Genomic DNA, 26540 nt, shown 5'->3' on the forward strand with positions numbered 1-26540 from the left:
TTGGAAGAGACTCCAAGATATTTGGAAGATATTTGGAATTTAAGCGACATGAGAGATAGATTGGAATTAAGCTATCCAATAGTAAAATTATTTGCCAGTTACAGCCATTCAGTAACTTGATATAGCTGAAGCATATGGCATAGAATGGTGAATAGGAATGGGACCTTTGACTTTCTTGGTACAGAGAATTCCTTAAAGAAGGAAATTCCCTCTTTCAATGTAGATTAGTAACTTTTCTCCAACTTCAAGCCTCAGAGAGTTGCCTAGAGGGCTGAATGGTCATAGCCACTCAGCCTCTGTCAAGACTTGAATCCAGATTTTCCTGATTCTAATTCTGAAGCTACCTCTTCTTCCATTCTTTTTCCATTATTTGAAGATGCCTCTTGGTAAATAGTAGGTGCTTAATAAATGCTTTTTAATTAATTTTCCATTGACTCCTCGCTATTTCCATTGTATATCACTGCTTCATTATCATGAAGAAAGTTGACAGATGTGACCCTAGATTGTCTATAATACTTATATTTCTAAGTGTTTAGTTATTAGTTTAGATTAAGATGTTTACTCACAGAAATCTCCTAAAAATACATAGAATATTTTCTTTATTTTTTTACTGGAATAAATTATTTGGTAATATTCAATATTTCAATTACAAATAAAATTAATATGATTCAAAGAACAAATTGCTATCAAGATTGTGTGTACTAAAGTTCAATAATGTTTCTTAATTTAATAAATCAAAACAAAACAAAATTTGGTTAGCAAGTGATTATACCTTCCATTGATCTCCATGTCCATTCACAGCATAACGAATTTGAAATTGAAGTTTATTCTCTGGTAAGACTGGCTTTCTCCAGCTCACATTCAACAAGCCAGTTTTGACCATAATTTCTGCATTCACTCTGGAGGGAGGCAGTGGCTTTACTAGAAATTTGAAGATAGTTCCCATTATTGACATTAATAAGAATTCTAGAGTCCATTTATACAAAAAATAAAAAATAAAAACCAAAACAACAACAACAACAACAAAAACAGGCAATGCATTGAGTCACAGTGCTTGGGAGGTCAGTTTAAATGGACTAGTTGCAATCATAATTTATGAGAAGAGATATCCATAGAAATTCTAGTGACAGACTGTTCATTTTCATATACATTTATTGACCTCCTCCACATGCATGTATACATAGATGAGGGCTTTGAAAGCCCAGGAGCTAATTACAGAAAAACATTAGACAATGGAATGTTGAATTAATGATAAATGGTACATCCAGACCAAAAGATATCTTTATGAGGTAAAAATTAGTCCCTTAAATGAGTCAGAAAAGAGACAATATAAGAGCATGTAAAATAAAACATGTAAAAATTGTATTTCAGAATAATGTCCAAAAGTCAATTTTCTAAGTCTAAAAAATAGAATCAATAAGGAACTTACCTCCTAATGGAAAGAAAAGAAACTTGGAACTAAAGAAAGACAAAGCGGAAGAAACTATGGAAGAACCAAGAGAGGAAACATAGGAAGGGACACCTGACCCCAAAGAAAGACTACCTGATTCAGGAGACCCACTTGCTTGGGCCTTGAGAGGGAGGCACATTGGGACAGAAGTCAAATTGCTAATTTCCACTACTGTCTAAAGTTATTGTCTTCATTCTTCTTTCTTCCCTAGAGCATCTTAATGAGAGACAGGAGTGTTTTCTCCTGGCTTGAGGAAAAGGAAAGGGAGAAGAATTGTTTCCTTTTCTTTATTTTAAGGGTTTGCTTTATCTTAAACTATGATAACCAGAAACATTAACTTAATGGTGGTATCCTTAGTAAAGATGAAGTAGAGAGAAAGCTACTGACATGGGCAATATCCCCAATAAAGAGATAAACATAGTTCAAATAGTGAGATGTTTTGCCAGATTTGGGGTCTTTGGCTGACAACTTCGGCTAACAAAAATATGAAGAGAAAAGAGGACCGATGATGAAAATGTTCCAAGCAGATTTGTTTGAGGAACAGCTTAGAAGCTGATGTAACTGGATGAAAAAGTATGTATGTGGCAAAAGTATAAGGAGACTGGAAATATTGGCACAGTACATTGGTTATGAAGGGCTTCAAAGGTGAAACATCATTCTGTATTTTATCCTGGAGGTGATAGGGAGATATTGAAATTTATTGACTAGGAGGGAAGGATGGCACAGTTGGACTTGAATGTAGAAACATGGACAAAGAAATTCTTTTTCTTGTTTGCATTTATTTCCCTTCTTTTCTTCTTTTTATTTATTTCTTCCTTTTTTGTCTAGGGCTCTGTTGGTCTCTTCATATTGGTAATACTTTTTGTCATTCGAGCTTCATTAAGAGAAAGGATTAGCGTTAATTTTCAGATCCAATTGCTGTTTAGATATGACAGATTGAAAGACAAAATTGTGATCATTGGTTGTAAGATCTAATTCTCATCTTCAAGATGTCTTCTAATTTCACACCAGTCTTGATGAGTTTTTTTTTTTTAATTCTGGAGCTTTCCTCTTTTTTGGATCATGAACTTCATTTGGCAGTCTAAAGAAGCTCATTGATCCTTTTTTCCAAAAGAGTATTTTTAATGAATAAAATAAAATATACAAGATTACCAAGAAAATAATTTCCATTGAAATATAGTTATCAAAGTACATATTTGTTGTTGTTGGAGTAAATAGATAGTGCAGTGGATAGAGAGTTGGAGTCAGGAAGACATCTTCAGGAGAACAAAGCTGATCTCAGACACTTACTAACTGTGTAACCCTGGGGAAGCCATTGAACCCTGTTTGTCTCATCTGTCAAAATGAACTGGATTAGGAAATGGCAAGCTACTCTCGTACTTTGCCAAGAAAATTCCCAAAAAGGACCACAAAGAGTTAGATGGCACTAAAATGGCTAAACAAGAACAACAAAATATGTATATTACTTTACATATGTACAATGTAGTTGAAATAGTTATCAGAGTGTACATACACATATATAAACATATATAGCATTATATAATAATAAAATACTATATAATGTAATAAAATTTACATATACATATATGTACACACATGTATGTGTGCATATATAAGTTCATGAACCCTAGAACACAAATTCCTGATCCTATCAATTGATGCTGAGCAGCCACTTCTGACTGGGATGATTTTTGTGTATAAATGTAGCTAGAGGGCATTAGACAACAAAATCCTGGAGCTCGGGTTGGGAATGCATCTTTAAATTCTGCCTCAGAAACAGTTGTGTGACGCTGAGCAAGTCACTTAACTTCTTTCCCCCTCAGTTTTCTCCTCTATAAAATGAGGATAATAATAGCACCTGCTTTAGGAGGGTTACTGTTCAGATAAAATAAAATAACATGTAAAAAGTGGCTTACAAACCATTGGACACTATAAAAATGCTAGCTAATAAGAGATATTATTATTGCTATTATTATCTTTTCCATAAGAATAGAATGATACTACATTAAATGCTTTGCTAAGATTTACCGCATTTTCATGAGCTACCAGTTCAGCAACGATGTCCATAAAAGGAATAATAAATCAATAAAACATTTATTAAGCAACCTAGTATGTGCCAAGCACTGAGCTAAGTGCTGGAAATGGAGTTACATGTCATGACCTTTCTCAATGAGGCTAAGCTGATTCTTTATGAGCAATGCTTTCTTTCTCACTAAACATCTCTTTAATGATATATTCTACAATTTGCAGAAATCAAGGTCAAGCTCACTGATTTATAGCTCATAAAATCTGTTCTCTTTTCTTTTTTTTTTTTGTTGGAAAATTGAGACATTTGCCCTTCTCTGTTTCTGTAGGGATGATTATGTTTCTGACAATCCTTCAAATATAATGGATAATAGGTCAGTGATCATTTCTGCCTGGTCATTCAGTATGCCTCAATGTAGTTGATCTGGACAAATGAGTCAAATTTGTCAAAGGAAACCAGTTATTTGTTTGGTATCTCTTTAATTCTTCCTTTTATCTTGGGTATTGGCTTGTTATTAACGATTTCCTCTCTTTTCAAATGCATTCTCCTTGGCAGAGAAAAAGAACTTTAAAAAATTACCTAAACCCTGAATGACTTTAAATTCTGTCATCAGTTGCCATAATAGAACAATGTCTTTATTTATATTAATTTCCCTCTCGTTCTCATCTTTGACATATTGAACATTTTTCATACTCTACCTTGTAACATTTTTGAATTCATCTTCTGTTACCTGCTCTTGCTTCTATCTTTTGTGTGTGTGTGTATGTGTGTGTGTGTGTGTACGTGTATATATAACCAGTGATCTTCTTATTCATCCATTTGCTGTCTTCATAGGACTTCTCTTTTTAAAACTTATGAAAGATGTTTCTTTATATCTTTCGAATCTCCTTCTGGAGAGTTTCCCATCATCAGACACCTAGTAGCCAACCTGCTGGTTACAAGTCCTTGAACCAACAGTCTGTCATGAAAATCCAGTCCAGTTTGGAAGGACGTTCTGCTGGTCTTGCCTTCAAGAATCCAAAGAATGGGCCGGCACAGGAAATGTACAAAGAACTTATTTTTAATAATATGAAAATTTCAGCTGAAAGGAATATGTGCATGTCTATACATATACATATATATATATATATATATATATATATATCTACATTCACATATACAAATATACACAGAGAGAGCAGATTGTGTATATATATACATACACACACTTATCATTTAATATATGTACATATGCCTATATTCTATACATATACATATGAACTAACATACTTGGGATATGTACATATGTTCAGTTCAATTTTATTGGGTAAAAATGTTTTATAACATGAATTGAAAGCAATATTGTAAATTGGAAAGAGGGATACATTTAGAATAATGTGATGAGTTCAAATCTCCTTCCCATTTTCTATTCAAACATCCTTGAGCAGATCACTTAATTTTTCTGGACCTCAGTTTCCTGATGTGAAAAATGAGGAGTCTGGACTAGAAGCCCTCTAAAGTACCTTTCCCAGCTCTAAATATATAATAGTGTTAGTCATCTTATGAAAAATGCATTAAAGAACACACAGCAATGATACATATATATGCATATTTATATGGGAATAACTATATATAAATTTTAAAAACTCATAAATTTCATTTTCAGTCAATGATAATTCATCATGTAACATAATGAAAATAGACCCTTTTCAGCATCAGAAGTGCTATATAACAAGCCACTGCTCTCTATAGGTTGTGGTGGTTTATAGCAAAATGAGAATGTAAAATTTTACCTAAACTTGTGTGCCCTCATTCTGAACAGTCATAAATCTTTCCAGGGTATTGTGTGAATAAAAAATAGAAATTCAGCAATAATCTACTATTCTTTGCCCTGTCCCCCTACATCGTAGCCATCTTAATGGAATATTCCAAAGGAAGATAAACACATAAAACAACACGACATACCTACAGAATCTGGAACAACACATGTTGGGGGAGATTCAAGTGACCCCAATGAGTGGATGATCTGTATCCACATGGTATACCCAGACAGAAGAAAGATGGGCTGGAAAGTGCATTCATAAAAGCCATCCTTCTGTAAATGACAATCTTTGGGATCTGAGGCATGATGAGTAGTTGGAAAGTCAGAACAATACAGGCTGCTCCTTAAAAGGCATAAAAGCAATCAATTAGGATCCTTCTAGGTTACATCTTCAATAAAAATAAAAATATTTTTTGAAAAACATAAAGGCTACTTTAGAGAAAATTAGGCTTTTCTTATATCTAAAGGGAAGGCAGGCAACCTGTTTCCATTTATTAAATTGATCTTCCAAGTGGAAAAACATTTTTTTTAAAATCCCAGCACCATTAAAATCTAATATTTTCTAATGGAAACAGAAACTTTTACTGTGTGCTTCACAGAGGTGACTAGAATCAGGCATACAAGACAGAAAACATAGCGCCCATACCTTACAAGAATTTGCAAATAAGATAAAGTCAAAACATACAATCATGAATGAAACAAACATTAAGAAATCAGTGTCATACGAAACATGATTTTATAAAGCATTTATTGGTACATGCTAGACACTAGGAACTGTCCTAGGTGCTGGAATACAAAGTCAAAGGTGAAGCACCCTCTGCCTTTAAGAAACTTATGTTTGACAATAGAGATAACAAAAAGAAATGTAAACAGAGAAGGAAAGATAAGGTCAGTTGATGAAGGAGAGAGGCCTATTCATCAGAACATTCAAAGAAGGCTTTTTATGGGAGCTAACAAGTGAAGAAAGCAAAATAAATAAATAAATAACATGAAGGAAACATAAAATGGATTATAACAAGTAAAAGTGAGGAGGTAGCTCAGTAATAGTGGTATTAGATGCTGTATCTGAAGTTAATAAGAGCTGAGTTCAAATCCTGACTTGGATATTTCCTAACTGTAAGACTCTTACCAAGTCAGTTGAGCTTTGTCTCTCTTAGTTTTCTTAGCTATAAAAATGGAGATGATAATAATAATAATAGCATTACCTTCTAGGATTGCAGCAAAAATCGAATGAGATAATGTTTGTTCAATGTTTTGAAAATCCCGAATCATTAGATAAATACTTGCTACTATTATTGGAAGGAGTCATAAGAACTGTATAGTAGAAGTGTTTATTTTAATAGTGGGAAAGTTTCTAAGATTTCTGCGAACTACTGCTCAGACTCTATATCCTTAGCAAATAGGCTAATTATTTGCTAATGCTGTCTTCTGTATATGCATCTAATGTTCTTTCTGTCCCTGTCTGCTTCTTGTTAGTATGCACATGTTAGTATGTTAGTTAGTCATCACAGGTTAATATCTTCCCTTTCAGCACCTCAGTCATTGAGTTCTTTCAAAGAGATTTCCAGAATTAGATTAAAGAAATATAACCCAAGGGACTGACAGGAATTTATAAAATTCATGGATTTTTAGAGAAATTTAGAGAGATTTAGAAAGAAAGAAAGAAAGAAAGAAAGAAAAAAGATTATCCATGCATATGTTTTGAAAATAAAAAGCTTTTATAAAAAAATTTAAACAAAATAAAAAATGGTTGTGATTATATATATATATATAGAGAGAGAGAGAGAGAGAGAGAGAGAGGAAGGAGAGAGAGAGAGAGAGAGAAAGAGAAAGAGAAAGAGAAAGAGAAGAAGAAGAAGAAGAAGAAGAAGAAGAAGAAGAAGAGAAGAAGAAGAAGAAGAAGAAGAAGAAGAAGAAGAAGAAGAAGAAGAAGAAGAGAAGAAGAAGAAGAGAGAGAGAGAGGTTCTGTGACCCTGGGAAAATCACATAACATCTCAGTGCCTCTAGGCTACTCCAAAAATCAATGAATTAAAAAAAAATGCATATAGGTCCTGATGGAGGAAGTTTCCTTCTTGGGAGATCCCTGTGTCATAAATCTGGGTCAAAGGAAAATAGAGTGACAAATGACATCTACATGGACTGAGGGGGAGAGAGATGATGGTGAATCTATCAGTTAGAGGCCTCTCAAATGTTTATATAATAATAAATATTTACATAGCACTTTAAATTTAAATTAAAGAATTCCCCACACATTATCTATTTAAGTCTTTCAATAATCCTAAGAGCAATAGACATTACAAGTATATTTGTGATTTTGCAATGATGCATTATTATTCCCATTTGTAGACATGAAGAAACAGAAAGTCAAAAATTAAAAGAAACAGACAGTCAGAGAAATTAAATACTTATATGACTTACACAACTGGTAAATGTCAGAGGTAGGATATGGATGAGCATAACAGAACTTTGGAGATGAAAGGAAATCTCAGCAGCCTCTAGTCCAATTTATACCAGAAAAGGAAAACTCCACAATGAGCCCAAAATGGAGCTACTTCATAAATACTTCCACAATACAAGGAAATGCATAGACTCTTTAAGCAGGCCCTCTCATTTTGTGAAGTTTTGATCACCAACTTATCCTGGCATCAAGCCTATTTGCCTCTTGATGTCTTCAAAGATGGATTCTAGTTCTGCCCTCAGGATCCAAACTTTGTCTTTACCCAGGATAATCTTTCAAATCCAGGTATTATGCCCTGTCCTGGCCTGCAGTTTGCTCTTCTTCAGACTAAACATGAAATTCAAACAAATCTCTCTGTAAAATAAATTCAAGGTTCTTTTCCATTTCTGTCTTGCTCTCCAGCTTGGCAATGTTCTTTCTAAATTCTGGCACCAAAACCTACCCACAACAATCTAGTTATGTTCTTATCAGGGCAACCTTAGTTCTTATTACCTTCTCTGTCATATCACTCTGCTGATTAATGTCTAATGAAAGCTTGTGATCCACTAAGCAGATCTTTTCCAGATTAAACTATAATCTAAATAAACTTTCCTCATCTAGTAAATTTGTTGTGTTTTTTTAAACCCAAGTATAAGACTTTTTATTAATCGATGTTGAGTTTCATGTTACTAGACAGTCTAATGCTCTAGCCAACTCTGTTGAAAAGTATGTTCTTCCCAGGTTAGTGCCATCTTAGAGATTTTATCAAGAGAGAAAGATAGTGTGGGCCTGAAATTGGAGCTGAGGAAGGACTAGAAGAAAGATCTACATGGGAAAATTAGAGACAGACAGAGAAAGAGGCACAAAAAGAGAAAGACAAAGAGAAGAAGATACCAAAACAAAGAGAAAGAAAGAGAAAGTGAGAGAGCTAAAAAAACAAAAAGAGAAAGAGATAGAGAAAGGATAAGTTAGGAAATGGAAATAGGTATCAAGAAGCAGACATTCTCATTCCTAGAACTTTGCCACTAATAGCACAGGCAGAAAGCCATCATTCAGGCAACTCTGGAAATAGAAAGTAAAAGACCAGGTAAGAGAAAGGGTTAGACTAGAAAAGTATTAGGAAAGTAAAAGTCAAGGCCAGCAAGAAATTAGATAAAATCTGGGAATTCATATATAATAGAGATAAAGAAAAGAATGGGATTTGGAACCAGAACAGGAGAGTAGAAGGCACTCACATACTAACTAAGGGATGTACTTGTATATTTTTCCAGGAATTGACTAATCTGGGGCTTAATAGTAGGAGCAGGTAGGAAATTCAGAAGATAATACCTAGTTAAATGGTAAGGGGTAAGAGTTTTGAGGAAATTGATATTCACACTGACATACAAGTATTGAAATACCCCAACACGTTGTCTTTTATCTAATCCTTGCTCCTCTGTACCTGCCAGATAGCTTATCTGCATCCACTATAAGGCCCAGGATCACCACCATTCCTCTCTCTCACTATTTTTGTCTCTATAAATCTCTGTCTCTATATCCCTCTTTCGCCTCTTATCTCTGTATATATCTTTGCCTCTATATCTGCCTCTTTCTCTATTACTCTGTCTCTCTCTGTCTCTGTCTCTGTCTCTTTTATGGAGCTGAGGTTCTTCAGTGAAGTGTGAATCTGCATTTGGGGAGTCAATTTCTCCTTTGGCAAAATGGAGATTTGACAATTGTGTTACCTACTTTATGTACGAGTTGTGAGGATCGAATGAAATAATGTAGCTGAAGTAGGTTAGCTGTTATTTTTGTTACTGTCATTATAGAGGTATAGCTGCTAAAGTTCATCTAAAGAAATTTGTGGGTTTTAGTGCATTTAAAAAGTCTAGGGTCAAAGTGCTTAGGACAGTGCCTGCCCCATATTCAATACCTGATCAATGCTTTCCCATTCATTTTTTTATTTAGAATCATTGATCTGATGAGGTTCGGCACAGGGCAGAGAGTTGTGGGAACCCCGTTCTGGTCGGTGCATTGAATCCTTTGTAAATGAATTTATGAACCCAAAAAGGTAGACTGGCAAAGAGAAGTTTATTGGCACTTGACATTGGGAAGTTAGCCTTTGCTAGGAAGACTGACTTCTAAGTGGCAAGGTCCTGGCAGAGAGATAAAGGTCTAGCAGAGAAGTCCCGACAGAGAGATAAAGAGGGGCATAGCCCTGTTAGGGAAATGTATGAGGGAAACAAAGAGAGATTAACGCTGAAAAAGACAATGTCTTTTCAATAGGCAGAGATCCCTCACAGATAGTTATGCCAAGGGAGGTCCCTTGGCCTGGCATGATTCCTGCTTTTACATCCTCTGCAAGGAATTGAGCTGAAGGAAGCCTGTTATATGGGTAACTCTTGGTGGGGGCTGGGAGCAGTTTGAGTTGAAATTAGAATAGAGAATCTTCCAGTTGAATGAGTGCCTCTTGACTAATCTCCAACTCAATAGAGGTTAAGATCTAGATGTCCAGCTCCAACTAAGTAGGAGTGATCCTGGATTCAACTAGTCCCATCCAGATAACAGAATGAAACCACTTTATCTTGATTCCCTGGGGTGGGTCTCTCAGGGAAAAGCTTCTCTGAGGGAATTTCTCAAGTGTTCCCCCCAAAGTCTGAGAGAGAGAGTGAGAGTTTCAAGGCTCTCCTTGTCAGATCTAAAGCTGGAAGCGAGGTGGGAGCCAATGAAACTACTCCTTCCTTTTAGATATGAAGAAACTAAGTTGGAGGGATGTGAAGGGTTCATTTGTCCACAGTTCCACAAGAAGTGAGCTCTGACTCACAAGCTCTTTCCCTAGTACCTGAGGGAATCCTTTTCTCCTCAAAGCTAATAGCTCAGGCTATTCTGATGCCTTTGAAATGTCTGTTTTGGCTTCTTCTTTCTACTTACCAAAGCTTTGAGAATTGACTTCCTTTATGCAACATTTAGCACCAAGTAAAGAACATAATAGTAAATGAATAATTATTCACTTGCTGAATATTTATTGGTCATGCTCTATGGTACTCAATGGGTATTGAGTCAGTTGCTGACTGACTATTAGAAACCTTTGAGGAGGAGAGATGTATAAGTACTTGAATTGTCACCTCACTACTGGATTACCTAGGGATCTGAAAACAGTCCTCTGAAATTCTCATTCTTTGAAACCCAATAAAAATGGCACCTTTGCCAAGACAACTTCCCTGTTCTCCCCTGCCAGAAATGATCTCTTTCCTATGAATTCCCATCAGTTATCCCCCTCTTACAGTTTTTATTATTCACAACTTCTTACTATAATCTTGGGTATGTTTTCTTCTGTTTACTTCAAGGTAAGTTTCTTATAGATATATATCTTTGTGACTCCCACAGTACATAGTCAAGTTTCTTGGATATAGCAAGAACATGGTAATTGTTTCTGAATCAATGAAAAATTGAAATCCCCTCAATTTCCCTTGAAAGCTAATTTATATTTCTATATTTTCATATATATAATATATACACACATTGTTGTGTATATGTGTACATGTGGGGGAGGTATAAAATTTCTGAATATATATAGGAGCACCTAAACACTACAATGGATAGAGTTCTGAGCATGGAGTCAGAAAGACCTGAGTTCAAATCCAGCTTCAGACACATAGTAGCTACAGAAACCTGTGTGCCTCAGTTTCCCCATCTGTAAAATGAGCTGGAAAAGGCAGTAGCAAACTACTCCAATATCTCTGCTAAGAAAACCCCAAATGGGGTCAAGAAGAATCAGACATGACTAAAAGAAGTGAACAAGAACAAAAATATATTCTGCATTTTTCTGAAAGCATGAATTTGTGAGCTACTATACAGATCACAGAAGACTAAAGAATTCCAAAGGTTGCTTCAATATTTCAGTGCTCAATGATAGAGTATCAACATGAAGACCAGGTAAAACAGCCTAGCTTGTTATCTTTTGATGACTTGATATAGCATGGCCAAAGAAATCTCTAAAGATCATAAGATCATAGATTCAGAGGCGTTTGAGCCTAACTTCATTATTTTACATATTAAAAAAATAATAATAATGCACAGAATAGTTAAGTGAGGTGCCCAAGGACCTGATAAGATCAAATAATATAGTTTCTAGGGAAGATAGCAATAATTTTAAGGTCCTCTGACCTTAGGGGGCTTCTGTTCTAACAACAAGTCAGTGATTCTAAGACCTCTGGTTCTGGAACCTGACCGAGGACTCCCACACCCAACCTGAGAATTTTAAAGTCTTCTGGCTTTGGGATAGTCCCGCAGACCAAACTCCCAAGACAATAGTGAAGAGACCACTCCTTAGTTCATTGCTGCCTATCAGATGGATAATCTGTTGGTCAGTGATAGCCCAATTCCAGAGACCACTCCTCTGCCATAAAATTAGCATATTGTACCATGAAGAACTACATAAATGTGTGTCCTTGCTTCTGGCTCTTTGCTAAATTCTCTTGGAATTTAGACTGTTTAAATTAGCATCACGGTTACAATAAACTTTGCCCCTTGACTTGGAGATGGGTTCAAGCCTGCAAATTCTTTTGAGATACCTGGAGATACCAGTCTGTGACCCCCAACCTTTTGGGATTCCTTCGCAACCTCAACAGCCATAATTATCTTTGATAAGCTCAAACACAGTTCTTAACTCCAGGTACAGGATCCTCTCTTCCATCCTACTTTTTCTTTTAAGCTCATCCCTTGGCAACCAACCTTTAATGGACCTGTCTGAACTTAAACCATAATTTGGTTCAAACTGTAGACATCCATCATTGACTATTTCAGTATATTAAGAAACACCCAAACTTTTATTCTATTGACATAAAAACCTTCCAATTCATGTAGAGGAATGGGCAATCACTATAAAAATATTTTTATGCTTTTACTGTGAGCAAGGAACTAATTTCTTTATTAGTTTTATTCTTTTGATATAAAAACCTTCCAATTTATGTAGAGGAATGGGCAATCATTATAAAAATATTTTTATGCTTTTACTGTGAGCAAGGAACTAACTTCTTTATTATTTTTGCCGTAATGATTGTCCTCAGCCAAAAGTAGATTTCCCATTACCCAGAAAACTTCTCCCAAACCCCACCCCATGAAAATCATCCATACCTGAAATATCTTAACTGCAAGATACTTCCCATGAGTGATGAAACTGTGTTGGCTGGCCATCTGCAAGTCATTTTAGTTAAGTACCCATCAGTTTCACATGAGATATTGATATTGACATCTATTTAAAACACATTAAAATATTAATATAAAGAGAAAACAGAACACAGAAATTGAATGCAAAACAAAACTACTTTTTAGTTCTCAACTGAGTCTCTACAAAAGGGCCCATGTTGAACAATCAGCAGGTAGAATGTAATAAGTTGGAAAGAGCCTTCTTACCGATTACATATAATTCTGCATAGCGGTGATGGCACTCGTTCTCCTGGCAGCAATACACAGCATCATAGGTATATTTTCCTCTGGGTTTAGTTGCATTCATATTGAGAAGGGTGACCCTGCTTACATGGGCATTCATAACATCATAGTGACTCGAGGGGATTTTCTCTGCTAAATTCAACCACCAGAAGACATTCTTAGAAGGGATGATCTTATTTTGATGCTTGTAGATGCAGTAAAATGATGCATTAGATCCAACACTTGTTAGAATTTTGGGTGGAAAATATATGACCTCTGTAGGGCAGGGGAAAAGAGAGAATATATGATATTAATAATCTCTAGAAAAGATCGATTTCAAAGATTTTTCCAATGTCTATTCCAAGGCAAATGATAAGACTAAGCTAACATAAAATGGGGCATTTAAACATTGAAAGAAGTCTACTCAATCCTTCCTAAATTATAGTTAAAGGATAATTTTTTAAATGGTGTCATAGAAGAAATTAGGGGGTAGCTAATTGAGCTGAGTAGCTTTGACAAAAAAGGGATCCCCCTCTTTCTCTAGCATAAGGAGGAAAGGATGGTTGAAGAAGGTCTCTGAAGACTTTAGGAAGTGGGTGGAAAGGTTAAGGGAAGGGTTCACTAGAAATGGCGCCAATGTTTTCAGTAAACTAGGAGAAAACTTTTTTTCAAGGATGGGGAATGAGCTTTGAAAAAATTTGACTGTGGATCTTGCTTTTACAAAAAAGTTAGAAACAGCTATTATCTACTAGGCTCTCCTTCCCACACCCACAACAACCACTAATTAATGTTCTCTCTTCCAATTACCTTCCTTTTTCTTTTCTGTGCATACACTGAATACTCTCAGTAGATGTTAGTTTCTTGAATATTTTTCTGTCTTTTCTTAGCATAGTAGGCTAAGCTATGAATACAGTAGGCAACCAATAAATGTTTGTTGGATTTAAACTTAAACATGAAGATTAAATACACTGAAACCAAACACCAATTATTGAAAGTTTGTCTACTTGGAATTCACAGAAATTGAAGTGTTTCTTCCTTAAGTGCCCTTAAGTCAGTAGGACCTGAATTCAAATGTGACTTCTGACTCTTAACACTTACCAGCTGTGTAGTCAAATCACTTACCCCCAATTACCTCACCAAAATAAATAAATAAATAAATATATATACATATATATATCATCGATGCTCAAAGGGCTATAAAACTATGCATATCTTTTGATTCAACAGTGCTGCTACCGAGTCTGTATCATAAAAAATTCAAAAAAGAAGGAAAAGGACTCACATGTGCGAAAAATGTTTGTAGCAGCTTATTTTGTGGTATCAAGAATTGGAAACTGAGAAGATGCTCATCAATTGGGGGATGGCTAAATAAGTTATGATATATGAGAGTAATGGAATATTGTTATTACATAAAAATGAGGAACTAGCTGGCCCCAAAAGATTTACATGAATTAATGCTGGACAAAACAAGCAGAACCAGGAAAATATTGTATACAGAAACAACAAGATTGTGCAATGAGCAATTATGACAGACTTGTCTCTTCTCTGCAGTTCAGTGATCCAAGGCAATTCCAATAAACTTTGAATGGAAAATGACAACCAAATACAGAGAGAGAACTATGGAGGCCAAATGAAAATCAATACAAGCTGTGTTTATTATTTTTCTTTTTCTTGTTTTTTTTTTTCTTCCCATGTTTTTTTTTTTCTTTTTCTCTGATTTTTCTCTCCCAACACAATTCATAAGGAAATGTGTAAAAAAATGAATGCATATGTATAACACACACACACACACACACACACACAAAATGTTTCTACATGTAATGGGGGAAAATAAAAGTAAAAAAAAAATGTTGTTTTCCACTGTAATGTCTCTCCCAGACAACAATCTCCCAAATAAATCTCTTCACTCCCTTGAGAATGATGAGACCTGTCAATCATAATCCTCCATTTACTTGCAGAGTTTTAAAATCGGAGAGCCTGAGTCTAAGATAATGCTATTTCACATATTTCAATGGGCATATGTGGGAAATAGCCTTAGAAGAGCTGACTTGACCACAGCACTTAAGGAAGCTTAAAGCATTCCAGAAATTGTGTTATGTTTCTGCCATAATAAAAATTAAATTTAAATTGGACAATTTTTCCATTTTTTCTCCAGTATCTCTGGTTATAATAGACAAAATATTTTTTGTTCTCAAATAAGCTATGTACATTGAGTATTATGTTGTCAAAAAATCTATTTTGGGAAACCCAAACCCTCATTACCTTTTCTAAAAGAAAAAATTTTAGTGGAATAATTTGACTCATTGGTTCTCACACATCTTTATATTGCATTATTATCCCTATTTCTTCTTGTCCAAAATTTCTTCAATACATCCCCCACATGAAAAATGCATTGCTTCTCAGTAATAAAAATAAGGCACAGTTATTTTCCAATTTTACATATTAAGAAATGTGACATTTGTCAACCAGAATCTTAATATTTATTTTATGTAGAATTATAAAATATTTCTATTTGATTTTTATGGGCACATCATTTTCAATTCTACTTGTCAGCTTTTTTTATTATTCTAATCATTCATTCATTGATAAATAGTTCACAAGATAATGGGCACACAGAAAGACCTTGATTTGTTTTTATTCATTTATCAAGGGGTTACCAAATTTTTCTGAGGGCAATACAACAGAGATCACCTAACTTTTGTAGGAAATATGGGCTAGTAATATTAATAAAACAAGCAAAAATAAAAACAAAAAGGGAGAGAAACAAATTTACAAAAGGAGATAGTTCTGGGAATTTGGATAAGAGAAAGATTACTATCAACTAGGAAATTTAGGGAAGATTTCTTTTGAGGTTAATATTGAAGAATAAGATTTCGAGGGAAAACAACCCATTTGGGGGTTTTCTGGTATCAAAAATAATGGAGTGATTTGTCATTTTCTTCTTCAGCTCATTTTACAGATGAGAAAACTGAGACAAATAGAGTTAAATGACTTGTCCGGGGTCACACAGCTAGTGAGTGCCTGAGGCCAAATTTGAAGTCAGCTTTCCCCGACTCCAGGCCTAGTCTTTCCTACCCCAGATAAGAGAAAAGGGTTCCCAGACTGGAGCTGCAACTGCAGCTTTCCTGGTCCTATAACTTAGCTGCATTACCTATTTATGCTGCAAACACAGAAGTAGGACAGTATGCAGTTTGTCTTGGGTATAGAAAGTCATCAAGTTTGGTTATTATAATGGACTATAAATATTGGATGAACTAGGAGAGTTCTAATAGACAGTGGGAATAGTAATAAAGAGAAAGATGCAAGAGATATAACAGGGATGTATTGCCCCAACAAATAAACATCAAAAAATTATGACAAATTGTCCTCGATGTCTTCTATTTAGACATGAAGAAGTTTGGGGTATCGGCTTCAGTTTCTGAACTTTTAAAAGTAAAGTTTGACTGGAATTAATATGAAAGCTTATTTGTCCATTTTGAAAAGCTATCCTTTGAGACTTTTAGAGGCTGCTCTGTATGTACTGTGGGATAATGAAGTGTGTTCGAGGTAGGTCAACAATCTCTCATATCTGTGATAGGTGCTTCTTTGCTGAAAATAATGTACAAATGTGATTGGAGTACCCCCATTTTAGAGTTAATGGACTGGCTTTTCCTCCCTTTCATTTTGTTCTATTATGAGTTGGCTCCCACTTCTATTTGGTTATAACATTAAACAATTCAAATAACCCTGTGTTACCTGTCAGAATAGAAGGAAAATATCTAAAGTTAGTAAAGTCATTAGTTAATGAACAGATAATACTGAAACTCATCACCCATCAATCAAGCAAAAACATTTATTGAGTGCTTACTAGTATCAGGCACTATGTTAAGCATTGAAAAACAGAGTAATTCTGTAGGTGGTGAAAGATTTATAGACAAGACTTTTTTTTTGTATTCTTTTGTATTCTTTAGCAGAGTGTCAGGCACACAAAAGGTGCTAGTAAATAAGGTTATTGATTAGTTGATAGACAAGTTGGATTGTCTCCTTTTTCTGATAGTAAAAGAATCTCATGCTGCAATGGAGCAAGGATATTGCTCAGTGGTTCAGGTCCAGAAAACTAGTGCATTTCTGCTGATTCTTTATTGTTATTGGTTGACACTGAAAATAAAGGGAGTTTCATTCACTTGGAAAACCTGGAAGTGCACCAGATTTAAAGACTGAGAGGTCAATCCAGCTTACAAATTTCCAGTAGTGAAAGTGAAGAATCTAGGGGCAGCTAGATGGTACAGTGGATAGAGCACCCGCTCTGAGGTCAGGAGGACCTGAGTAAATCCAACTTCAGACACTTAATACTTCCAAACTATATGACCCTGGTTAAATCATTTGATCCCAATAGCCTCGGGGGGGAAAAAAAGTAAAGAATCTTCCATTTTAGTGGAATAATATTTGTTACATTATCCTTTTTAATTGAGAGTGTTGGAGATCACATGAGACCCCAAAAGGTTGGGGTTCCAGACCAGTGCTGTGAGGTGTCTCAAAAAAAAAAATCTGCAAGTTTGGCCCTATCCCCAAAGCAAAGTTTATCATAATTGTAACACCAATTAAAGTGGTCTAAGTTCCAAAAGAATTTAGCAAAGGACTAGAAGTAAGAAGATAAATTTCTAGGAAAAAGAGAGACCAGGTAGTTTATGTCACTGATATGCTGACTTTATGAATTATAGGTGGATCCGAGGAGTGGTCTGGTATACACTTCCTTATTGTCTCAGGAACTTTGTCATCACTGATCAACAGATTGTTAGCTGACAGCCAGCAATATCTGTGGAACAGCAGCACTCCCAAGGTCAGGGGATCTTGGGCTTATGTCGGCATCTCCCTCAGAAGCTAGGGGAAGAGTTAGATCATTTTTTAACTACACCACTCCCAAGGCCAGGTGGCTTTAGGATTACTGTTCTATTGCCTCTAGAAGCTGCACCCCATTATCTAGTGAGACTTCTTTTAGAATATTTCTTTCAGAGACAAGATACAAGAAATGTGCATGTTTCATTTGAGTGATAATAGCATTTATTGTTCCCCAAAGCAAAAATTATTCTCATCCGAATGTTTTATTGTTTATCAAGACAATTTCTTGATGACAAAACTCTGAAAGAGGTAATGTGACTATAATGCTATTAACTTTAATAAGGGACCAGCAGCTCACTACCACCCATAGTGACTACCACCCATGGTGACTACCACCCAATCTCCAGCCCTAGCCAGACCAGCCAACTATGAACATAGTTTAGTTTTCTCACCTTCTATTTAAAAATTTCCACACTATTGTAACTGAAAGAAAAAATCAAACTGAGAAAGTTGAAATACTCAAAGATAGAAATCATAAGAAATTAATATATATGCATATATATAAGTGTATATGTATTTGGGTGTGTGTATGAATGGATATGTTCTATGTTTAATTTGTTATGTAATTAAAAAGAACCACATACAATCTTTTTTTTTCTGATCTCATATATATGATTTTTTTTAAAAATTGTGTTAAGGGGGCAGCTAGGTAATGCAGTGGATTAGAGCATCAGCCCTGAAGTCAGGAGGACATGAATTCAAATTTGACTTCAGACACCTTTCCTAGCTGCGTGACCCCAGGCAAGTCACTTAATCCCAAATCCCTCGGCCAAAAAAAAAAAATGTGTTAAATTCAGAATAATTTTCTTTTCAAAAAGTATATAAAATATTTGAAAACCACAACAATTGAAAGTACTCATTTGAAAACAGGAATTAAAGATTCAGTAAGCATGCCAATAGATTCTAAAATTAAGTTTTTTAATCTTCTGTTGAACTCTTTTTCCCCCATGAAATTATTTTAATGTAAAAATTTTGAAAATTATGAAAAATTCAAAGTATAAAAAAGTGAGATGACTATGGCAACATTCTTCTTCCTGAATCTGCAGGCTGTATTTCCAAAACATACTCTTAATTTCAATAATACATGTGCTTTCATTTAAGTGTATTTTACCCTGAGTTTTAAAATGTTATAATGAAACAATTTCCACCCCCCAATTCGGTATCCATTTTGTGGGGAGCAGGTAAAGAGGGTAGGGTTAAGGATCATGCCTAGCTATGAAGGGGTGGGTCGGTTCTCCAAAAGCCCCCACAGCTAGGAATCATAATGCCCCTAAATGAATTGCAAATCAGCTTTTCCTAACCAGACATTGCTTGTGGATTGGAAATGAAATAAATGGGAGGCAAGAGGGAAGAGGAGGGAGGTCAGAGAATGCCCCTGCCTCTCAGTTCCTTGAACTGTTATCATCCTCTCACATGAAGGGATCTCTTCTGCTGGTCAGAGTTAGATCCCTAGGAGCAACTATCAGGTGGCTCCCAGAACCCCCAGCAGCCACTAGCAGGTGGCTCCAGGAACAGGGTGGACTTGTGATTTTCTCAGCTTAGAGATTTCCTGATGAAGAAATCTCCACTAATACAAACTGGCAAGACTTGTATAAGCTTCAGTCTTAGAGTTACCTGGACCATGGAACTCTGAAATATTTTGCCCAAAGTCACATAGCCAATATGTGCCACTGTGGGTTTAATGTAAAGATAAATGATCTAATAATCCACCCTGTTCCAGAAGGGAATGACTTTCCTTAAGGATTAGGGGGCTTGCCCTCCTTGGAGTTTTCCAGGCCAGAATTGTATGACCACTTGATGATGAGGATTCTTTTTGGGTGTGGTTAGAAAATATGGTCACTAAGTTCCCTCCAATTCCAAAATTCTGTTATTCCATATCAGAAGGTAAGACTTGAACCAGCTTTTCCCAACTCCAAAGCCCTGTCCCCTAGGCCACCTAATCTCATGAGCCCATATGTTCTGCCACAAAATATCAAGTATTTGGAACACATGCTGGGGGAAAGGGGGAGAGAGGAGGAAAGAGGGAGAGAAGGGGAGGAAGAGAGAGACAGAGAGAGACAGAGAGAGACAGAGAGACAGACATGGGGAAAGAGAGACAGAGAGAAGTGTAAAATCTTCTCTCAAACAATCAGAAAAAGATGTACTCTTTCTGCCAGCAGCGTACCTGGAGCAGTGAACTTGGAAGGAGTGGTCCAATCACTCCAGAATCCTGGGCCATCCAGCCTCTTGCCCCGGACCTGAACTGTATATGAAGAACCAGGAAGCACATTGTCCACAAGCAGGGAGGTATCTAGTACAATCGCAGCAATCTGCTAAATTTCATTTAAGAAAGTCAAAACACCACACAAACAGGGATTGCTGATGAGTACCTGGGTTTGTGTGAGCCTCTACAGGGGTGAAATTTTGCCCCTTCTCCTCTTCTCCCCTACACTTTCCCTTGTGTTCCTTTTGACTGGTTGTCTTGAGCAACTGGTCCTGTGACCAAACTAATGCCACCCCCCCTCAATTCCCTGATAGTTCTGATGAGATTCCAATATCCATGGTCCAAATTGGTCTCCAACTCACAATTTAAGGCCTGTTGTTTGAGAAGTTTTAAGACAGATTGCCTGATACAGTCTTCCAATAAGTTACACAAACTGATAAGTGCTTAGGCATCTGTCTTAATATGTGCTGCTCTGAGCTATGGGGAGAAAAAGTCAGAATGCCCTGAGAATGTCAGATTTGGGGTCAGAGGAACTGTATTGTAATTGTGATTTTCTCATATACTGTTGGTTGTTTACCCTCTCTGGGACTCAGTTTCCTCATCTGTAAGCTGAGTGAGCTGGATGACCTTTGAAGTTCCTTCCAGCTCTAAAGCCATAAGGCTAGTAACAAATGACCTTCTTATCTATAAGTCTACAAAAGTCACCTTTAAAAGTTATCATGGTTAACTATGGACACACTAGAAAGTCTATAAGCTTTTCTTTGGGGTCACTCTGACAAGGGATCAGGGAATAAAGCAAACTTCATCATTCAACAAAGATGAAGATATACTTGGATATAGGTCATGGCCCACAGTGATCTCCAGGCTTCTGAAAGCTCTCACTACACGAGTATCAGATGCTGAAAAAAAGTGAGGGATTGAAGGGCTCTTTTTCCTGAGGAAACATTTTCATCTTATCCTAAAGGTAAGATGCTGTTGGGGTCTAAGGAGTGTTCAGCTGTTTTTGAAATCCCCAGGATTTTAATTTTCATTAATTGCACAGTAAAAGAAACTACGTACCTGTCCCATGGTCTCAGTTGACCTTACAGAGTATTTCACTTCATATTGAAGTTGGTATGGTACCAACAGTGGGCTGGACCAAAAGATCTTTAATTTCCCTTCATCTGTTATTTCCATTAGCAAGTGTAAAGGTGGGTCTGGCTTCACTTAAAAAAAAAAAAAAGCAAGTCAGTATCAGTTCTTCAGTAGAAAGAATATTGGATTTCATATCAGTGGAATATTGTTTAAATATCTTCTCTGACACCAGCAAGGTGACTTTAGGCAAGTCACTCACTCCCTAGGTTTCCATTTTCTCCTCAATTGAATTACAAAATTGGATTAAGTGATTTTTTGGAGCTCTTGAGCTCTAATCCTATGAGAACATGAACTAAATCTGATTTTAATAATTGCAGAAGCAGTATGGGGTAGCCAAAATGGTACAATCCTCAGAGTCAAGAGAAACAAAGACAGATGGATTAGCTAGGTAGACAGATCACAGACATGAGTAGATAATAGATGATTGGTAGGTACAGATAGATGACCAATAGATGAAAAGACATATGAATAGAAAGATAGTTTAATTCATCTCAACTCAATAAGCTTTTTATATGCTAGATATTGTGTCATAGTGTTAACTTCTGGAGATGCTAGAACAAAGCAAAAATCATTCCCTTCCTGAAGGAGCCATTGAGAGGCCATGACGCAAAACTGGTTGACCCCATAAGAATAGAAATCCCATTATTGAGAACCTACACATTTCACAGATATATGATATCATCAGCATGGGCCAACAGTGCTGATTACAATCCTTCCAAGTATAGTCTCTCCTTAAGCCTGTTTAGTCATTCAGACAGATGTTAGATAAAAGAAAAAAGGGGCATATCCTATTGAGTTTTTCCTTTTAAAAACAATGAGTAAAGGCATAAGGCATCTACTACAGGATAGGCACAGTGCTAGGAGATAACGTTACATGGGCAAAGTCTGAAACAATCCTTGCTTTCCTGGAACTTACTCTTCCATGCTATTGAGTTTCCTTCCCCAGTTTTGCATACAGGGGTTCACAAGCTTGGGACCAAGGAACTTCTTGTTTTTTTTTTTTCTTTTCTAACATTTTGATAATTGCATTTCAATGTTATTGTATTCCTTTGTAATCCTCTACATTTTCTTTTATTCATTTATAAACATGATATGAGAAGAGGTCCATAAGCTTCACCAAGAGTCTGTGATACCAAAAATGGTCAAGTACCCTGACTTAATAAGCGACATGAGGATAATAATAATAAGAGATCATATTTTTGGTAGAGCTTCAAAGTTTGTAAAGTGTCAAGTAGGAGGCTGTGGAAAAAAGCCTCCAGAAAGGGAAGAGTGAAATAAGGACTGGGCTTGCCTGAATATTTCTGCCTCATGGACCAGAAACCCAGTGCTTATGTGGGCAGTCAAGTTGGAGATGGGCTTCTCCTCACTTAGGCAGGCTAGGTCTTGAGCCCTGGCCATCAGGAGTCTGTGCTCAAAACCTTTTCTGCATGGATGGAACTAGCAGAGTGTGATATTTCAGGGGTAGTCTTCAAAGACTCAAGGCCATCTCCTTCCCAAGATGGACTTCAATGGAGATACCACTAAAAATAGAATATTATAAATCTAGAATTAGAAGGATCCTCAGAGACCAACTTGTTCAACTGTCTCCCTTTACAGATGAGGAAACTGAGGCTCAAGGAGGTGACAATAAAGAGTAATAAGCAAAGAGAGGAGTTGAACTCCATATTGTCTATCTTCCACTCCAGGACTATTGTCACTGCATAGCACTTAGGTGAAGAATTTGGACCCATGTCAGTCATAGAGAGGGGTTACTGATGCATTGATGAAAGAAGTACCCACACTGAGGAAATCATGTATCCTTGAAGTTTCAGTGAAGAAAAGCTCTAATATCTGGTAACTTTACACTTACCAATATTTATAGGCTTCACAGACATAATGGGTGACTGGAGAAATATGGTGCCATTTGTGATTTCCAGAAATATCCAGGAGATAGAGCTGAGATTAGCTGTGGGTACGGGTACATGGCATTCACAGTCTTTGGACCTATTGCAATCACACTGAACAACCTGAAAATTACTCTTCTGGGAAACAATAGGTGAGTCTTCCTGGGAAGCTTCTAACCTGTTATAGGATAAAAACATATGGATTGTTGTAGGCAGAATGCATTGCAGCATCATATTAGATACAAGCACGAAGGTGGAGATTCTCAGTTTGGTCTGTGCCTCAGGCATGAGCATAAAGGGTAAAGGGTGGGCAGAGGTAGGAGAAACAGTGAAGAATTCTGAGTAAAATTCTGTAAAATGATGCAGAGTGCAGGGAGATGAAATATAATTGTACAACTGTGTAAAAAGAAAGAACAATAATAAAGAAATTGAATGCGGTGGTATAATAACATGTTTGCCCCAAAAGAAAAGATGGAAAAATATAATATCCATGGAGAGCCATGGATATGAAACAGAGTAGATACTTAATTGTTGTATTGGTTACTATTGCTGGACAGGGTTTATTTCTTTATCTTTTAAAAAAAATTTTCCTGCTGCAAAAGAAGATTTTTTTGAGAGAGAGACAGAGACATAGAAAGACAGAGAGAAAAATAGATGCGGGGAGGGAGGGAGAGAGAAAGGGAGAAGAAGAACATGGAGGGAGGAAGGGAGAAAGGGGTAGAGACTGATTTGAAAAGAAAATTGCTATAAAACAAAATGTCAATAACATATAATGTCTTTTTTTTAAAGACCTCAATTAACTCTTTATTCCTTTAAGATGAAGTTTAAGCATAATCTTCCATATGAAGTCTTTCTTGATTGACAATTTCCTTTCTCAAACTACCTTGTACGTAACTTTTGCACGAATTTTTATTCAGTATATATAGATAAAATATTAAGATAGACACACACATACACTCCCATATGCACACACACACACACACACACACAATGTATTCATTTTGAACTTATCATGGTCCATGGTGTGAAATGTTAGTTTCATGCCTAATTTCTGCCAGATTGGTGTCCAGTTTTCCCAGTAGTTTTTTGTCAAATGGTAAGCTTGGATCTCTGGGTTTATGAAATATAAGGCTACTGTCCTTTTTTTTCCCCATAGATTGTATGCCTAATCTATTCCATTGCTCTACCAGCCTAATTCTTAAAAAGTTCCAAATCGTTTTAGTGATTACAGCTTTGTAGCACAGTTTGAGCTCTGGTATTGCTAGTCTACCTTCCGTCACTTTTTTTTTCTGTCAATTTTCTTAATGTTCTTGATCTTTTGTTCCTTCAGATAAATTTCATTTTTTTTCCTAGCTCTGTAAAATGATTCATTGGTATTTTGATTTGTGTGACTTTGAATAAATAAATTAATTTAGGTAGTATTGTCATTTTTATTATAATGGCTCAACCTATCCATGAGCATAACTAAGAATTGGAAATCAAAGAGATGTCCATCAATTAGGGAATGGCTAAACAGGCTGTGGTATATGATTGCAGTGGAATATTATTATGCTGTAAGAAATGATGAACAGGATGCTCAGAAAAACCTGGAAAGGCTTACATAAACAGATGTATAATGACATATACAGAACCAGGAGAACACTGTACACTGCAACAGCAATATTGTTCATGAAGAACTGTGAATAACTTGCCTCTTCTCAGCAACATAATGATCTAAGACAATCCAAAAAAAGTAATGAAGAAGCATGCTATCCATCAAGCAATAGTTCCAGAGAAAAAACTATTGTTTGAATAAAAACTGAAGCATGCTATTTTTTTAACTTTCTTTTTTCATTTTTATTTGAGTTTGGGAAAGTTTTTGAGTATGGAAATATTTTCCATAACTGTACACCTAAATCTGATTACTTACTGTCTCTGGCAGAGGGAAAGAGAGGGAAAGATAGAATTTGGAACTCAAAATATATAATAAAAATGTTTATAAATGCAATTATTCATTACAGATAAGCCTGATTTCCTTTTTTTTTTTTTTGACAGGATTACTAAACGAAGATGAGGGAAATGAGGTAATATAGTTTATCAAGATTTCAGCAGAGCTTTTGATTAATTATCTTATGCTACTCTTCTAAGGATAGGAATGAGGTAGGTTTTAAACAATAATACAATCAGATGAATTAACAAATTCCAGGACAGTCTGAATTGAAAAGTAACTGTTACTGAGTATCTCAGGATTGAAAGAGATGGCCAGTAAGGTCCCTTCCAACTCTAAATCCTTGCTTCTGTTATAAGTAGAGAGTAGCATGATAGGATTTAAAAAAGATAAAATGGGGGTGGAAAACTATTCACAGTTTTTAAACATCAGTTTCCTCATCTGTAAATTGGATGTGATGCCTGCCCTGTTGGATGCCCACAGGAAATACAAGATTAACTCTAAAAACATCTTGAAAACAGGTAAACACTTCCCAGCATAAGGCATGGTGATGAATTCTGCTATCGCCTTTACCTGGAAACTGAAAGATTTAGCAATTTACAACTGGAACATATCCTTCACCAAGGTTAGAGTTGTATTTGACTTAATAATTCAGTTTGACTCTCAGAAATTTTCCCCAAAAACTTTTAAGAATAAAACTTTCTTTCCAACTGGATTTTTGTACTTTAAATTAAAAATAATGTTATATAATTAAGTATTTTGTGTCTACTTTTGAAAGATGTTAAATCTTTACTAAAGAACTCCATATTTTTTAAATTAAAAAAGTAGGGGCAGCTAGGTGGTGTAGTGAATAGAGCACCAGTCCTGAAGTCAGGAGGACCTGAGTTCAAATTTGACCTTAGAAACTTAACACTTCCTGGCTGTGTGACCCTGGGCAAGTAATTTAACTACAATTGTCTCAGGGGGAAAAAAAGAAAAGAAAAGAAAAGAAACTGCTGTCAGAAGGGACAGCAGAGACCATTCAGATCAACCCTTCTCTGACCTAGTATTCTTTATAATGTTTCTAACAAATGCCCAGTCTTTCTTTGAAGATGACCTTCCCTCTGAGATTAATGGCAATTTATCCTCTGTATGTCTTGTTTGTACTTGCTGTGAGCCCCTTGAACTAAGGAGCTGGTTTTGCTTCTTTTTTGTATTCCCAGGGATTAACAGAATGATTGGCACCTGGTAGACACTCATAAATGCTTTTTGACTAACCGACTGAAAATCTCCTATTTTATGATTCAGCCCGTTCCACTTTCCTATAACTCTAATGGCAAAGAGACCCTATCAACTTTGGGGTTTGTCCTCTAGGTCAATTTTATGTCTTCTTCTACATGAAAAATTTCTGAA

General features: G+C 36.0%; 1 protein-coding gene across 1 annotated transcript in view; it reads right to left on the reverse strand.

The window, feature by feature from the left end:
* Positions 1-26540, reverse strand: part of LEPR (leptin receptor) — an 84658-nt gene that overhangs the window by 27218 nt on the left and 30900 nt on the right. Inside the window, exons 5-11 of the mRNA XM_051996847.1 lie at positions 23188-23399; positions 21264-21409; positions 20166-20310; positions 13109-13399; positions 12830-12947; positions 5421-5620; positions 773-921 (exon numbers count right to left, since the gene is read on the reverse strand). Coding sequence (XP_051852807.1) covers positions 773-921; positions 5421-5620; positions 12830-12947; positions 13109-13399; positions 20166-20310; positions 21264-21409; positions 23188-23399 — 1261 coding nt within the window. The remainder of the gene's footprint in view (positions 1-772; positions 922-5420; positions 5621-12829; positions 12948-13108; positions 13400-20165; positions 20311-21263; positions 21410-23187; positions 23400-26540) is intronic.

Source organism: Antechinus flavipes, chromosome 4 (assembly GCF_016432865.1).
Source record: "Antechinus flavipes isolate AdamAnt ecotype Samford, QLD, Australia chromosome 4, AdamAnt_v2, whole genome shotgun sequence".
In the NCBI taxonomy this organism is placed as follows: domain Eukaryota; kingdom Metazoa; phylum Chordata; class Mammalia; order Dasyuromorphia; family Dasyuridae; genus Antechinus; species Antechinus flavipes.